We start from the raw sequence: 17904 nt of genomic DNA, 5'->3' as shown, positions 1-17904 counted from the left end.
AGCTCACTGGGGGGGGGCTGATGGGAATGCTGCGCAATCTCTGTAAGGCCCTCCATACATGTGTCAGCGCTATATAAATCATGGATAAAGAATCCCCTATATAAATGTCTCCTATTTCTACTTTTAGGTGTAACTGGTCTTGTGTTTTGTAGTCAGTTACAACTTTCCTGATTGATTTAAGGCATACCTCCCAACCGTCCCGCTTTCAGCTGGACAGTCCCGATATTTATGGCACTGCCCGCTGTCCCGAATTCATTGTTAGATGTCCCGCTTCTCAGCATTGCCATTTAATTGATTGCTGTGCCTGCTCTGCTCCGTAATATAGCCCGCCCCCTTAACCCTTGAATCTCCCCTGCTACCTCAAGCTCACCTTGATGTTTAATTGTCCTGGGAGGAGCATTTGTGACAGGCAAGGGTCAACTATCGACATTGGCAGCATCTCTCTCCCTGCTTCTGCTCACCGGGTCAGGGGCTGAGGGTGCGCTCTGTCTTTTATCAGGCAGAAGAAGCTGTTGCCTTTATTTGTGTGCTGGACAGTTTCACCTTTCCACCCCTAACATATATCTCTCACTCCTGGGAATCTCTGGCAGAGCACAGCATGCAGGAGAAGACAGAGGTATCCCTGATCCGTTCACAAAATATAGCAGACATTTAAAAAGGGCCCTTATAAGTTTGGGAACCTTAGGCCTTGTTAATATGGCTAGAAATTCTAGTGGTACATTAATACTGTTTCGCTTTCAACTGATTAAGAATAGAAGGAAATAACATAGTTTATGTACCACTGGAATTGGCCCTGTTTATAACTTTGGCATGTCTGAAGCCGATATGCCCTTTATCAGTTTAATTTAGTAATTTTACTGGGATGTCTGGGGTTAATATGCCCTTTATCAATTTAATGTAGTCATACTGGCACCTTTGAAGTTAATATGTCCTTTATTCTTTTTATTTAGCGATTATACTGGCACATCTGGGGCATGTAAAGTGGGTGTGGCATGTGGGGGCATGGTCACAAAGCAGGCGTGGCCAAAAAAATTTCGCTGCACTACCTGTGCCACATATTTTTGTCCCTCTTTCTCTTAATGAAATGTTGGGAGGTATGATTTAGGGCTCTGATTCCCAAGGTATTGGGCAGGCCACCCAGGGAAGGCCCAAAAGGTGGAAAAAGGGGTCCCAGGCCAATTTCCAATTTTCTGCAACTAAAGAATTGTTAGGCCCATTTGTATTTGTCTGCAACGAGGGGCCCAAATGACTTAATAATAAATAACCGCCGTTGTACTGTAGGAGTCAGGGAGGCAGAACATCTCTCGGAAAAAAATAATAAGCAAAATAACAAATGACTAATTGTGAAACTAGCCCTCGGTTCATTGTGTGTTTGTGCTTGTGACTGGGTTACATTTGGATCAGTATCACCAAAAAATGAAAGTGGTTTAAAAGTATTAAAATATAACGTACTGTTGCTCTGCACCGGTGACATGGGTGTGTTTGCTTCAGTTACACTACTATAGTTTATTTAAACAAGCTGTTGTGTAGCAGTAGGGGCAATTACGGATGCAGATAACGGCTAAGCTCTTTAGGACACCATTGTATTCCACATAGCTTATCTGTTATGCAACCTGTGTCTTTTCTCCTTTTCCCCAGTTGAATGGTTACCCCCATGGCTACACAGCAGCTTATTTATATGAACTGTAGTAGAGTTTCTAAAGCAAATACCCCAGTTGTACCAGTGCAGGGTACAACACTTTCATTTTTTTGTGTTACTGTTCCTTTAAGTAAAATAGAACCCAAAGCAGGAAGCATGAAGGAATCCCTCTGGCCTTCTGCAAAAAAATACACTTCAACATTCTGCTCTTAGTGCTAATATAACTCCTTGGTGCTGGTAACTGGAGGTTTCCATAAAAGTCTAATAGTCCCAATTTTAACAGCTCAGCCCACAGTCCCAGATTTTTTCTGAAAAGTCCCTCATTTCCCTTTGATCGCCTGCACTGACCACTAAAAAAGATACAATGTTTTTCAAACTTAATTAAAAAAGTAGATTTTGGCAGAGCCCAGAAACTCAAAAAGCTACACCTGCACTGAGATACAATTGTAACTAATAAGTGTAGGAAACTGGTAAATTGTACCTTTTCTAACTCTGGGTCTCCTAGTATTTGGATAGCTATGAAGGGTCCTCAATGTAATGGCAAGTAAGTCCCTTGTTCCTGGGTCATAGCATGACCTTTCATGCAGTTCCACAGTTTGGCCATAAGGTGGCATAAGGTGGTATAAAAGGCTGAGAGCCATGAGGCCAGAGGCCATTTTTGTGAAGTCTCTGCCTGAGTAAGCAGGCAGAGAGGTACTGGTAGGTTTAGAAAGAATAGGCAGCTCCAGTTATAGGTCACACTAGGGGGCTGATTTACTAAGACACGAGTTCGAATCCGAATTGGAAAAATTCCGATTGGAAACGAACATTTTGTGACTTTTTCGGTAATTTTGCGATTTTTTCGTATTTTTTGCGATTATTTCGGCGTCTTTACGATTTTTGCGTAAAAACGCGAGTTTTTCGTAGCCATTACGAAAGTTGCGCAAAGTCACGATTTTTTCGTAGCGTTAATACTTAAAAGGCGCAAGTTTTAACGCTACGAAAAAATCGCGACTTTGCGCAACTTTCGTAATGGCTACGAAAAACTCGCGTTTTTACGCAAAAATCGTAAAGACGCCGAAAAAATCGCAAAAGATACGAAAAAATCGCAAAAGATACGAAAAAATCGCAAAATTACCGATCATTACGAAAAAAACGCAATCGGACGCATTCGGCCCGTTCGTGGGTTAGTAAATGTGCCCCTAGGTGTGACAGACAGGCAGGGCTATTTAGTAAACAGCATTTTGGCTCTGACCAGGAATTGTAGTGGGATTATAATCCCGGGTATAATACTGCCCAGAGTAGGGTTACCAGTGTACAGACCTAGGGTTAGATAGTAATCACCCAGGTTCCACTGGCAGCATATACCTGAAAGCTGGGAGTTACCCATTGTGCCCTGCAGCTAAAGGGTTATCGTGACTATTCCTTGTAAATGCTGCCTATGCTGTGAGATGCTACTAGCAACCAAATAGCTGCTGAAATTCAAGACTGGAGAACTGCTGAACAAGAAGTGAAAAAAACCCCACAAATAATAAAAAACAAATACCAATTGCAAATTGTCTAAGAATATCACTCTCTACATCATACTAAAAGTTAACTTAAAGGTGAACAACCCCTTTAGTAACAATGCACTTTGCTTCCAGGAAGCTTTCCGGGAGGAACAACTGATAAACCGATTAATGAGACAGTCCCAGCAAGAGCGGAGAATTGCAGTTCAGCTTATGCACGCGCGCCATGAAAAGGAAGTTATGCAACAGAACCGAATGTTCCGGGAGAAGCAATATCAGGAGAGGCGCGAGAGGGAGTTCCAAGAAGCTCTTGACAGAGAAGCGGTACAGTATATTGTTTTTTTTGCATAAATAGCTTAAAGTACATTAGTGTGTCCAAAAAAAAGTGCCCTGTTTAATAATGCCTATTTGCTTTCATAAACTGGAAGTCCAACTTGGCAACTTTATTTATTAGGGTGCCATATGACTAAGCTTTCATTGTTTCGGGGAGGCTGGCCTTACACGTTCTAGTACGCAGTAGGGGGCTTGGCGAACAGCCCATAGCCCACTCGTGGGGTTGTGATCCCATGGCAAAGCCCAGACAGGGATACAGCATATAACTAAGGATCGTCCTAGGGGGCTGTAGGAGGAGGAGCTGTACAATGTTTTTCAATATGTTAGAGACGGTAGGGTGAACAGCACTCTGCTTGGGGTGAGTCATTAAATACCTTCTGGAAGCTGTGCTTTGTGTGGTGTTAAAGGAACAGTTCAATGTAAAAATGAAACTGGGTAAAATAGACAGACTATAAATAAAAAATATTTGTAATATAGTTACAAAAATGTAATCTATAAAGGCTGGAGTGAGTAAAAATGAAACTGGGTAAAATAGACAGACTATAAATAAAAAATATTTGTAATATAGTTACAAAAATGTAATCTATAAAGGCTGGAGTAATCCAGCCTTTATAGATTACATTTTTGTAACTATATTACAAATATTTTTTATTTATAGTCTGTCTATTTTACCCAGTTTCATTTTTACTCACTCCAGCCTTTATAGTCTAACATAATGGCCAGAACACTACTTCCTGCTTTCAGCTCCCTAACCTCTTAGTTAGTCAGTGACTTTAGGGGGGTGGGGGCACATGGGACATAACTGTTCAGTTAGTAATGCAAACTAACTGAGCAGTAATGTCCCATATGCCCCCCCAACCTCAAGTCACTGATTGGTTACTGACTGCTAACAGCTTAGAGAGCTGTAAAGCAGAGGAAGTATTATTCTGGCCATTATGTTAGACATCTGCCCACTCCAGCCTTTAGAGGTTACATTTTTGCTTAAATAACTATATTGAAAACATTTTGTATTTTACACAGTGTTTTACGAGAGTAACTGAACTGTTATTATTAATGCATATTTATGAAGCAAATTCTGCAGTGCTGATGTGATTAAGTAGAGGGCAACATGGTGGCTCCGTCTGCCTTGCATTGCTGGGGTCTTGAGTTCAAGGCAGCTTGGGTGCTATCTGCAGGAAGTTTGTATGTTCTCCCCATGCTTGAGTGGGTTCCCACCAGGTACTGCTGTTTCCTCAAGCGCTACAAAAACATACAGGTGGGTTAACTAGTTAAATTGACCACAATGTGTGTGTGAATGTGATAGGAGACTTAGATTGTAAGCTCCTCTAGGGCAGGGACTGGTGGGAATGATATATAGTTTTATATAAATAAGCTACTATGTAGCCATGGGGCTGACACTGAAGCTGTAGTAGGCACAAATTTATATGGCAGATAAAATAGATATATAATGCCTTGCCACACACTGTCACACACTGTCATTATGTGGTTAGTTCTCTACTGGTTTTGACCTTGCTAATGAATCCACAGCCTCAGGGACTTGAAACCATATGCAGAATGGTTATGGTCTGCACAACAGTAAATAGCACCACTGCTTTTAAGAGTTCTCTGATGTGTTTTATTTTCTTTTATTAAAAGGCGTTGCAGAAACAAGCGATGCTCGACCACAAAGAAGAAATACGCAAAGTGCAGGAGCTCCATGACCAGATAGCAGCGGAGCGTGCAGAGGCTCGCTATAAAAAGCACTATAACCTGTGCCAGGAAATCATGAATCAGATTTTAGACTTTGTTATTAAAACAGGGGAATACAGAGAGCTAACAAACAGGTAATGCCCCCGGGTAACAAAGATACACAGATATAATGCCATTCACTGTAACTGCAACCATCTTCATGTTGGAAACACAACAATGAGAATTAGACTGATTATGAGGTACAGTAACAATACTGCCAAATACTGGATGATGGCACCCCTATATTTATGTTTAAAATATTAAGGTAGGGCTAAACCCAGACTAGTACTTATGGTAATGATTGCTGGGGTCACTTGTGAGGCATTATTATTATTGTTACAATACTAATTATTGTTGCTGGTATTTCTCTCATGTGTTCAGTAGGCTTCAATTTGAAATTCCTGTAACATAAGAAAAACCAAACCCCAGGGGAGTAACTAGATTCTGGTCAAGGTGTGCTCTTCTGCCTGTAAAAACCAACTTTGGCTTTGGGCCTGGCCCTCAACTATTTGGGAGCTGCCAGGTCTTACTGCACAAGAATCTAGAAACTCCCACTGGGTCAAGCGAGGAAGTCAAGCAGAAACCTGGAGAAGGTGTCGATAAGGACAGAACTAGGCTTAGTGAGACGGGCAGGGAATAAACCACCAAATAACTCATAACCAAGAACAGGCCAGGATCAAAAACCAGGAATCAACACAGAGAACCAGGGCACATTGGGAACCAGATTATAGTGTATTCAGGAATCAGACCAGCTGAAACAAGCTGCCTTGATCTACAAGAGGGAGGGAATGAGCTCAGACCTAGGGATTAAATAGGAAAGCTGATGGGAAACTCAGAGCACCTGTAGTCAGACTAATAACATAAGAAACAGACTGTGTCTATCTGAAAACTCAAGGACAGGACGGCACCGAACCTGGAGCTTAAAGGGCTTATTTCCCCCACAAGAGATGCTGGTGAGCCCACAGTCCAGTCGGGGAAAACAATATTATTTTGAGCAAAAAATTTTGGCAAGTATTATTTCTCCCAACCAGAGTATGGGCTCTATTAGCCCTCACCTCCAGTGGGAGATACATTTTTCCCCAATAGGTGCCCTTTTATTGTCATATAGAGCAGAGTATTGCAGACAGCATAATAAACTGCAAATGATAGCCTCAGTATATCTTGCAGCATAATACATTACAAATGATAGCCTCAGTATATCTTGCAGCATAATACATTACAAATGATAGCCTCAGTATATCTTGCAGCATAATACATTACAAATGATAGCCTCAGTACATTTTACAGCATAATAAACTGCAAATGATAGCATCAGTATATCTTGCAGCATAATAAACTACAAATGATAGCCTCAGTACATCTTTACATTATTCTTTTCCTGAGAGAGACAGCTGACATGGACCAATGGTTGCACCTCTGCAACCACTCGGATCACTCCTGCAGGCCCCATCTGTATAATTCAACTTAACTTAACCTGTGATATAGTATAGCCTAAGTATTGTCTGTACTACCAATTGGAGCCTGATTTCTGTTGTCATGGAATATCCCATTGCTCTGTGTTTGGGATTTAATAAATTAGAACATCACTAACTGGTAAATGGCACTGGCAATGGGAGCAGGATAATGCTCTCATAGGCTGGGGCACTGTATACATTTCCAGCCTATCAGAACGTTGTTCCACCCCCAAGTGTACTGTCACTCACATGGCTCTTCAACTTAAAGCTGTACCGGAGCCCAACACAATAAGGGGAGAGCTATGGGTGGCATAGTGACACATTCCTGTTAAAACATGGAGCGTGTCACAATCCTTTTAAAGTATGAATAGTGTCTTTCAGGTCTTTCATCTTTTTTGATATATTGCTAAAATTGTATTTATTTCCCACTCTTACTTTAGACTTATACCTGTTAAATTGATGCGGGAGTGGAAAGAACTATTCTTCGCTGGTTACCCGCTTTACGACAAAGCACCTATAGATGCCCTCCCTTCCGACCCAACTGCAGAGCAGCTGCAAGAAACAGAAAAGCAGAGTCTGTTAGATGAGAAGGATTATGAAGAATACAAGGTACCCCTGACGGTTGTAACTGAGTGATGTGACTGCCGCTTCCATGTTTTCAACTGTCAAAATAAAAGGTGTTCCATTATCAATTTTTTGACTGCTATGTTGATTTAATTTTGTGTGGTGTGTCGTTAGATCAGGGATCCTCAGCCATAACCAAAAATGGGTCCCCATGTTGTTTAGGGTTGGGTTTCCACGATTTCCCTAAATAATGTGAATTTTTTTACGTACAATTAAACATAGAGATTATTACAAAACAAAAAAGTTGAACTTTAAACCTGTTGTTAGGCTATATCTGCTAAATCTGCAACATTACTTGGGATACCTAAGACAAAGGGTAAAGAACCACTGCTTTAGGTTTTAGTAGTAGAGTTAGTACAGGTATGGGATCCCTTATCTGGATCTGGAAACCTGTTATTCAGAAAGTTCCGAATTACGGAACGGGCATCTCCCATAGAAATAATTCTAATTTTTAAAAATGATTTCCCTTTTCTCTGTAATAATAAAACAGTACCTGTACTTGATCTCAACTAAGATATAATTACCCCTTATTGGGGGCAGAACAGCCCTATTGGGTTTATTTAATGGTTAAATGATTCCATTTTCTCTGTAATAATAAAACAGTACCTGTACTTGATCCCAACTAAGATATAATTACCCCTTATTGGGGCAGAACAGCCCTATTGGGTTTATTTAATGGTTAAATGATTCCCTTTTCTCTGTAATAATAAAACAGTACCTGTACTTGATCCCAACTAAGATATAATTAATGCTTATTGGTGGCAAAACAATCCTATTGGGTTTATTTAATGATTTTTAGCAGATTTAAGTAATGGAGATCCAAACCACGGAAAGATCCCTTATCCGGAAAACCCCAGGTCCTGAGCATTCTGGATAATAGGTCCCATACCTGTAGTTGTATAATCTCAAACTGGCTCTAGGTCCCTTGAGGCTCGTACAGATGAGTGTTGTCAAGGAGCCACATAAAGAAGCACAGGCTGTTCCTTTCAATAAGTGCGTACTCTAGGGATCAGTACAGTATTATGGCGAACACCAAACCGATTTACACTGGGTTTTATGCAACTAAAATTTGCCTCCAAGCCAGAAATTCAAAAACGAGCACCAAAAATGGGCCCCTGGGAGCAACATTCAAGGGGTTGAGGAGCAACATGTTGCTCACAAACCACTGGTTGGGGATCACTGTTTTAAGGATTCATTTCGGCCAGGAGCGTGGATTCAGGCGAATCCAAATCCTGCTGAAAAAAGGATGAATCTTGGCTGAATCCTGGAATTGGTGCATCCCTAGTGTACTCACTGCTGCAGGAAAGCACCAGACACAGGTTAATCGCAATAAACTCATTAGATAGAACCACCAATTTGTCTAGGCCCCCTGTACGGACAGCTCAGCTTGCTCTTGTTACACAGGTAATTACCCAGTCCCCCAATACAGAATGGATTAGTAAGATCTGTACAATAAAGCGTGAAACACCGAGTTAGACAAATAATGAGGCACACAATATTGTAGAATACTCTGGCACCAATCTATTTAAACATTTCCTGCCTTCAGTACTTGGCTACTGTGCAGGCCTCTGAATACTCTGTAATTGAAGATCCATGACTTGAAGGATAAGTAAACCTTTAAAGTAATTTGATGTAAAATTGATGAGAGTGCTATTCTTAGCACTTTTTGCTTTCATTATTTATTTTTTTTAGTTACAAAATATTAAGAGTTAAAGTGCTGTTAATATGAATGCATTTGGTTACAACACCGCCACCTGCTGGTCACTTTCTGAACATGAAGTTGTCAAGGACCTTGCGAGGAAGTTGTCAGGAGAAAGAAAGGATGGCTGCTCTGATGTTCTTCTGCTTAGGAAAGATGTGAGAAAAGTTATCTGAGGTTTCTAATGTTTTTCTCTCTTTCTGTTGTAACAAAATGCATTTATATTTACTTAGTACTTTATTTAGTATTTATAATGGCAGTTTTTCTATTTAGGATTTTCCAGTGCAATACTGCTAGAAAAGTATATTCATTTGTAAAACATTTTAGCTGAAGCATTGTATTACATATGAGCTATTTTATGCAATAGATTTTTATAGAGACCTGAAATATTAGGGGTTTAATTCCCATAAGTTACAGTATGCAAACTGCAGCATATGTTGGGTTATTGCATGCAATTTACATTCAAAATATTTGACATTTTGGTTAGATTATCCAAAATATATTAGGGCTTATTTACTTAGCACAGAAGCAGGGTGCATTTTTGGACACAATCACTATGGCCAGTGTGTTAAAATAAGAATTTTATGTGTGCCAGTCAGTGGCATTTGCACTAAGTCCAGTTGGCATCACTTCTGCCATTTGGTGTCAAAATGGTGTCTGCACCCGATTCTTTAGGCAACAGTTTGCTGCAGCAATTGATGCTGGGAACCCTGGAGCTCCCGCCAACTTCAGGCACACTTGTGCAAAATTCGTATCAGAAGGCAGTGGCCCAAAGTGCATATAGAACTATAGACTATAGAAGTTGATCAACTTTGGGCACAACTACCTTGAATGAATTTATCACGTAACGGCACTTTGTGTGACTGCAGCTGCACCTTTGTTAAATAAATTGCCCTTATAATCAGTTTGTGGTGCTTATTGGTGCAAGGGGTGAAACTTTACTGGCCTGGGACACGGGCACTGCCTCTTACTTTAAACATAATTGTATGGGACCCCTATCATTGCTTTTTGTGGTAACATATTTGACTATGCACTTGTTTATTGTCCCACCCCTAAGGGCTTGATATGAAGTTTATAGGCACAGGCAAACCATACAAATACAGGCCCAAACCTTACCTTCAGTGGAGATTGTATGCATTTAACCATCTTATGGATAGGCAATATAAGTGGGGTACATAACCAACCTAAATATTTTACCTGGAGGCAGTGTGAAGGGTTATCTCACTATTGTCTTCTTCCTGTTGCATCATTTATTTAAAGAATAAGTAAGCATTTTTTTTTTTTAATCTCTAAAATTACACTATACAGCCCCAGAATAAAATACCTTTCTCTCTGCATTCAGATTTATTTAGTTTCTCTATTACAGTCAGTTCAGCTGCAGCTCTTTTACTGACTTCCTTGTCTAGCATGAAGCTCCACCCCCTTTGCTTTCTGAGCCCTTCTTCTCTCTCCTACTATATGCATGCCTAATTGATTTTAATTGGAGCAGAGGCAATGAGCACCTCTTTGAGTTCAGCATAGTAGGGCTCGGAAAGCAAAAGGGAGTAGAGCTTCATGCTAGACAAGGAAGTCAGTGAAAGAGCTGCAGATTAGCTGCTTGTAATAGAAAAACAAAATAAATCTGCATGCAGGGAGAAAGTTTTGTTATTTTGTGGGCTGTCAGAGTAATTTTAGGGGATTTTAAAATAAAAGACTTGCTTATCTTTTAAAGAAACAGTAACACCAAAAAAATAAAGTAAAATTAAGTAATTAAAATATAATGTACTGTTGCCCTGCACTGGTAAAGGTTGTGTGTTTGCTACAGAAAGACTTCTATAGTTAATATAAAGAATCTGCTGTGCAACCATGGGGGCAGCCATTCAAGCTGCAAGAAAGGAAAAAAGGCACAGGTTCCATAGCAGACAACAGATAATCAATGTTTAATATAATGGGAATCTATGCAGTTTATCTGTTATCTGTTATGTAACTTTTCTTTTTTTTAAATTTGAATGTTGACTCTCCCTTGCTACCCAGCAGCTTTGTTTATATAAGCTATAGTAGGGTTTCTGAAGCAAACACACAACTATTACCAGTGCACTTTCATTTTTTGGTGTTACTGTTTCTTTAAACCATGCATTAATATGGCCACAAATAAAGCCCTAAGAAATTAGGCTGCTTGTAAAAGACTTGAGTGCTTGACCCTACAGCACAGGCACTGCTCAGCCTGATGGAATAAAAATAAAAAATACTTCATTTATTTTTTTATTTATATAATTATAAAGGTATTTGTCAAGAGACTGTTGAAAAATCCCCTTGGTAAGGTGGAACAGCCCAGAAAATACAAAAAGGGGATCTGGAACCATAAATTCAGGCACAATTCTCCCTATAAAAGTAGTGGCACAGAGTATTGATCCTATAAAACATTATTACAGATGGGGACAACATTGCTAGTAGAAAACAATATAAATCGATACAATTGCATGAAATGTGTGGGTTTATACGAGTGTATATTTATAAATGCATTGCTATACTGAGCTACAGATGCGTACACAAGCCTAGGTATATATAGCTATAAAGCGAAGTTGACAGGCGCTTTAGCTTTTTTAATCTTGTTTGGAAAATATTTACCACAATAGTCGTGCTGCGTTGCCCACTTCCTGACACTGCGAGTAAATTTTGTTGTTTCAGGAAGTAATAAAGTTTTTTTGGTAGGTTGGAGGTAGAGGATGACTGTCACCTGAACTTCTTTTTTAGCTTCTTTCTTCCTTTGTTTCAAATTGTATTTCTTTCTTTATTGCTACATTAAAATATATATATATATATATATATATATTATTTAAAGGGCAATTACCTCCTGGAGTGTCATTTAAACCAGGACACTGTCTGCATGGAGACCCCAAAAACACGCAGGCACATTAATTGTCTCCTGGTCAATTACCCATGAAGGTAGTTATACACTCCCCCCTCCCATCATAATGAAATACAAATGGGTATTTCTTAATATTGTTATCTCAATATAACCCAGCAGGATACAGGTATGGGACCTGTTATGCCTACTGCTGGGGACCTGGGGCTTTCTGGGTAACAGGTCTTTCTGTAATTTGGATCTCCATACCTTAAGTCTACTAAAAAATAATATATACATTTATTAAACCCATTAGAATTGTTTTTGCATCCAATAAGGGGTAATTATATCTTAGTTGGGATCAAGTACAGGTACTGTTTTATTATTACAGAGAAAAGGGAATCATTTAACCATGAAATAAACCCAATAGGGCTGTTCTGCCCCCAATAAGGGGTAATTATATCTTAGTTGGGATCAAGTACAGGTACTGTTTTATTATTACAGAGAAAAGGGAATCATTTAACCATGAAATAAACCCAATAGGGCTGTTCTGCCCCCAATAAGGGGTAATTATATCTTAGTTGGGATCAAGTACAGGTACTGTTTTATTATTACAGAGAAAAGGGAATCATTTAACCATGAAATAAACCCAATAGGGCTGTTCTGCCCCCAATAAGGGGTAATTATATCTTAGTTGGGATCAAGTACAGGTACTGTTTTATTATTACAGAGAAAAGGGAATCATTTAACCATTAAATAAACCCAATAGGACTGTTCTGCCCCAATGAGGGGTAATTATATCTTAGTTGGGATCAAGTACAGGTACTGTTTTATTATTACAGAGAAAAGGGAATCATTTAACCATGAAATAAACCCAATAGGACTGTTCTGCCCCCAATGAGGGGTAATTATATCTTAGTTGGGATCAAGTACAGGTACTGTTTTATTATTACAGAGAAAAGGGAATCATTTAACCATTAAATAAACCCAATAGGACTGTTCTGCCCCCAATAAGGGGTAATTATATCTTAGTTGGGATCAAGTACAGGTACTGTTTTATTATTACAGAGAAAAGGGAATCATTTAACCATGAAATAAACCCAATAGGGCTGTTCTGCCCCAATAAGGGGTAATTATATCTTAGTTGGGATCAAGTACAGGTACTGTTTTATTATTACAGAGAAAAGGGAATCATTTAACCATTAAATAAACCCAATAGGGCTGTTCTGCCCCCAATAAGGGGTAATTATATCTTAGTTGGGATCAAGTACAGGTACTGTTTTATTATTACAGAGAAAAGGGAATCATTTAACCATTAAATAAACCCAATAGGGCTGTTCTGCCCCCAATAAGGGGTAATTATATCTTAGTTGGGATCAAGTACAGGTACTGTTTTATTATTACAGAGAAAAAGGAAATAATTTTTAAAAAGTATATGATAAAAATAAATGTAAAATTAAATCTAGGAGAGATGGTCTTGCCATAATTCAAAACGTTTTGGATAATGGGTTTCTGGATAATGGATGCCATACCTGTGCCAGGAAGACTCTTAGTGGTCAGTGGGCTCTTCTGCATTAAACCATTTGGCCTGTTTCATAGTGATTCCCTATTTCTGTATGAAAACAAAGAGGTGAAATAGATGGAAGGAGAGATTATAGTGTGCTTATAAAAGAGACTAGGAGTATATGGAGGTTGACTGATGAGAGGAGTAACATTATAGGGAGCAGCCCACAGGCGCCTGTGTATTTGGGAAAAAAGAACATTGTGTGATTGTCAGTCAGTCAGCAGGTTTTAAAGTTCTAATAAAATAAAAGCCAAGCAAACAGCTGATTATTGTTTGTGGGTTACAAGTCTATATTATTGGATGGTAGTTTATTTGCCTCCACAGACACACAGAACTGCTTTATATGCATCATGTGAACTGCATTGAAGATCAAGTACAATACACTTGCAGCTGTAAGCCCCTTATCAATATACAGGTATAGGACCCATTATCCAGAATGCTCGGGACCAAGGGTATTCTGGATAAGGGGTCTTTCCGTAATTTGGATCTTCATACCTTAAGTCTACTAAAAAATCAATAAAACATTAATTAAATCTAATAGGATTGTTTTGCATCCAATAAGGATTAATTATATCTTAGTTGGGATCAAGTACAGGTACTGTTTTATTATTACAGAGAAAAGGGAATCATTTAACCATGAAATAAACTCAATAGGGCTGTTCTGCCCCAATAAGGGGTAATTATATCTTAGTTGGGATCAAGTACAGGTACTGTTTTATTATTACAGAGAAAAGGGAATCATTTAACCATTAAATAAACCCAATAGGGCTGTTCTGCCCCCAATAAGGGGTAATTATATCTTAGTTGGGATCAAGTACATGTACTGTTTTATTATTACAGAGAAAAGGGAATCATTTAACCATGAAATAAATCCAATAGGGCTGTTCTGCCCCCAATAAGGGGTAATTATATCTTAGTTGGGATCAAGTACAGGTACTGTTTTATTATTACAGAGAAAAGGGAATCATTTAACCATGAAATAAACCCAATAGGGCTGTTCTGCCCCCAATAAGGGGTAATTATATCTTAGTTGGGATCAAGTACAAGGTACAGTTTTATTATTACAGAGAAAAAGGAAATCAATTTTAAAAATCCTAATTATTTGATTATAATGGAGTCTATGGGAGACAGGCTTTCCGTAATTCGGAGCTTTCTGGATAATGGGTTTCCGGATAAGGGGTCCGATACCTGTATATATATTTATTAATATGCCCCTACTAATGAATGGAAAGCTGTAAAATGCTCATCAAATTATGATGAGCTCTGTTTTCACCCTCTGATAAATATGTTTCACATAGATACTTCTTGCCAGAATGTCACAATGAACTTTTGGCCAAGAGGTTTCACTTTTCAAAGTTCAGAACCTTTCATTTTCTCTGACTTATACAGAACCTGACCTACTTATTACCTGGTTTCCAAGAAACCATTTCTACATGGTCACTGGTGTTTTCTCATCTCTATGTAATATAATCTAAAGTGCAGAATAGGAATGGCCATAACTAGGGGTAGGCAGAATAGACACCTGCCTAGGGTGCAACAATGGGGGGATGCTAGGCAGCTGCCTCTTCTGCCTACCCCAACTCTGCGCTCTCTTGCCCCCCACTGCCACTTGGCACTGTGTGCCCTGCCTCACATAACGTCATCGTGAAAGAGGGTGGGAAGAGACGCGGCGGCCACCAGGTTGCCTAGGATGCCCGGTCAGCTTTCCCCACCCCTGGGAATATGCATGCAAACCATTCCTTATGACTGTATTGCAATAAGTTATATGAGATTTTCAGATCCTCCCTCACTGTTGAGTTTAATGACAGTATTCTGAGAAGTTACAAGGGTCAGGAGATAAATAAAAATATACATACATACATTACATACTAAAGCATTATACAACCATATGGAAGGTCTTCCAAACTTTTGCATATGGCACAATCTTTGATTTTGTTTTTAATATTGATTGAATAAATAGCTGTTGTGTCTGTTCAAGGAATGATATCAGTTATATCATTAGACTTTTTTATTGGCTTAAACAAACGATCTTATCTGCTGGCGTATAGTCACTCTGATTATATCAATTGTGGCAAAGGTAGATGTTCCTGACTGGTCCCAACTGGCATCTTTACATGAGTGATCCGTCTGTATGGATCTGGAACTACAACAAATCTCTTCCCATTATAGATAAGGGAATTTATTTAGCAAATGTGAGCAGCTCTTTGTGCAAAACCTTGGGAAATCTAATGGCAAAATTGGATTGGATTTGGAGTAGATACTTCATTAGTATCGCCTAGGGCCATGACTGCGAGTGTGGTAATGAAATATGAATTGACAAGAACCTGCAGAAGAAATGGTTATAAAGGTAGATGGTTAGAAAGCATGGTCTAAGTACTGGATGCCAGGGAGCATTAGAATTTCTTCTGTCATTCAAAATTTTTTGCATAAAAACATCCAAATTTGAATTATGGTCTCCAAAACTCAAATGCTCAATATTTAAAAAGTGCAAAAAATTTGAAAAGCTCAGATATAAGACTTCAGCATCTAAAAGCTTGCAAGTTCATGTAGAAACGAATAAGCGTTATTCTAGGCAAAAATAAATTGATTATTTTTAATTCAAATTTTTTGATTTATCTTCCAGGGGTTCGCTTGGACAGCAGGGGTGATTATCAGGGTCACAAGGCGGTACCACAGGGATATAAACCTCAGTCTCTAACCTGAGATACAGCATTAGGGGCAGATCACTGAAATATGGATGTTACATTAAGATGATTCAGATTCCTTGTTCCTTTCAAAAAACTTCCTCTGCACATGTAGGGGTTTGCAATTATAGACACTAAAATTTGCCCAGGAGCAGTAACCCATAGCAACCAATCAGCAGGAAGCATTTAATAGTCACCAAACATCTTATTGGTTGCTATGGGATACTGCTCCTGGGCAAACTTAGTGTCTTTTTTTACATATGGGGGATAGAATAGGATAGAAATAGGTTGTTCCTTATTATAACCATAACGTGTATGCGTCGCTATAGTAGTTTCGTAAAAAGGATAAAACATTTGCAAGATGTGGTCACTTTTTACTGATGCAGGTGTAAGTTTATCTAATGTATATTTATATATTCTTATGGTTTTTCCCTTTTTCTTTATTGCAGACCATGACAGGGGAATGGGGCCCACCCGAAGCCAGCAGTGTTAAAGCACCTGCACCGAACAACAACATATTGGGCTATGTGGTTCATAGACTGTTGGAAATTGTCAGCCCCCCATTGGCACCCACACCGCCACCTGTGTTTCCCCCCTTCCCCATCAAGGGTTGTGTTCTTGGGAAGATTTACTCTGGGAAGAGCACGTGCCTGAAACATCTGGCACAGGGTATAGTTTTGTTATCTTTCATGCAAGATATTCTTTTTCTGTTCTAAAAACAGTATACTTTGCAAATTTAATATGTACAATATGCATTATTGTTTTTCTTCCTCAGTCTTAAAGGGGTTGTTCACCTTTAAGTTAACTTCTAGAATGATGCAGAGCTCTGTTTGCAGTCCATATATTGCAATATATACAAGCTGACCAACTACGTCACAGTCATCCCTTCTGGCCAGTCCTGCACACACTCACCCCCGGTCTGGCCAGTCCTGCACACACTCACCCCCGGTCTGGCCAGTCCTGCACACACTCACCCCCGGTCTGGCCAGTCCTACACTCACTCACCCCCGGTCTGGCCAGTCCTACACTCACTCACCCCCGACCTGGCCAGTCCTACACTCACTCACCCCCGGTCTGGCCAGTCCTACACTCACTCACCCCCGACCTGGCCAGTCCTACACTCACTCACCCCCGACCTGGCCAGTCCTACACTCACCCCCGGTCTGGCCAGTCCTACACTCACTCACTCCCGGTCTGGCCAGTCCTACACTCACTCACCCCCGGTCTGGCCAGTCCTACACTCACTCACCCCCAGGCTGGCCAGTCCTACACTCACCCCTGGTCTGGCCAGTCCTACACTCACTCACTCCCGGTCTGGCCAGTCCTACACTCACTCACCCCCGGTCTGGCCAGTCCTACACTCACTCACCCCCGGTCTGGCCAGTCCTACACTCACTCACCCCTGGTCTGGCCAGTCCTACACTCACCCCCGGTCTGGCCAGTCCTACACTCACTCACTCCCGGTCTGGCCAGTCCTACACTCACTCACCCCCGGTCTGGCCAGTCCTACACTCACTCACCCCTGGTCTGGCCAGTCCTACACTCACTCACCCCCGGTCTGGCCAGTCCTGCACACACTCACCCCCGGTCTGGCCAGTCCTACACTCACTCACCCCCAGTCTGGCCTGTCCTACACTCACTCACCCCCGGTCTGGCCTGGCCAGTCCTACACTCACTCACCCCCGGTCTGGCCTGTCCTACACTCACTCACCCCCGGTCTGGCCAGTCCTACACTCACTCACCCCCAGCCTGGCCAGTCCTACACTCACTCACCCCCCGACCTGGCCAGTCCTACACTCACTCACCCCCGGTCTGGCCAGTCCTACACTCACTCACTCCCGGTCTGGCCAGTCCTACACTCACTCACC

General features: G+C 40.5%; 1 protein-coding gene across 3 annotated transcripts in view; it reads left to right on the top strand.

Annotated features, from left to right (window-relative positions):
• The window catches only part of spef2 (sperm flagellar 2), a 107461-nt gene that overhangs the window by 21337 nt on the left and 68220 nt on the right, over positions 1-17904 (top strand). For all 3 annotated transcript variants that reach the window (XM_031894702.1, XM_031894707.1, XM_031894698.1), the window contains exons 8-11: positions 3262-3450; positions 5095-5282; positions 7082-7250; positions 16486-16705. In XM_031894702.1, the coding sequence (XP_031750562.1) occupies positions 3262-3450; positions 5095-5282; positions 7082-7250; positions 16486-16705 (766 nt within the window). The remainder of the gene's footprint in view (positions 1-3261; positions 3451-5094; positions 5283-7081; positions 7251-16485; positions 16706-17904) is intronic.

This window comes from Xenopus tropicalis, chromosome 1 (genome assembly GCF_000004195.4).
Source record: "Xenopus tropicalis strain Nigerian chromosome 1, UCB_Xtro_10.0, whole genome shotgun sequence".
Lineage (NCBI taxonomy): Eukaryota > Metazoa > Chordata > Amphibia > Anura > Pipidae > Xenopus > Xenopus tropicalis.
This window is presented reverse-complemented; position numbering and strand designations above follow the sequence as displayed.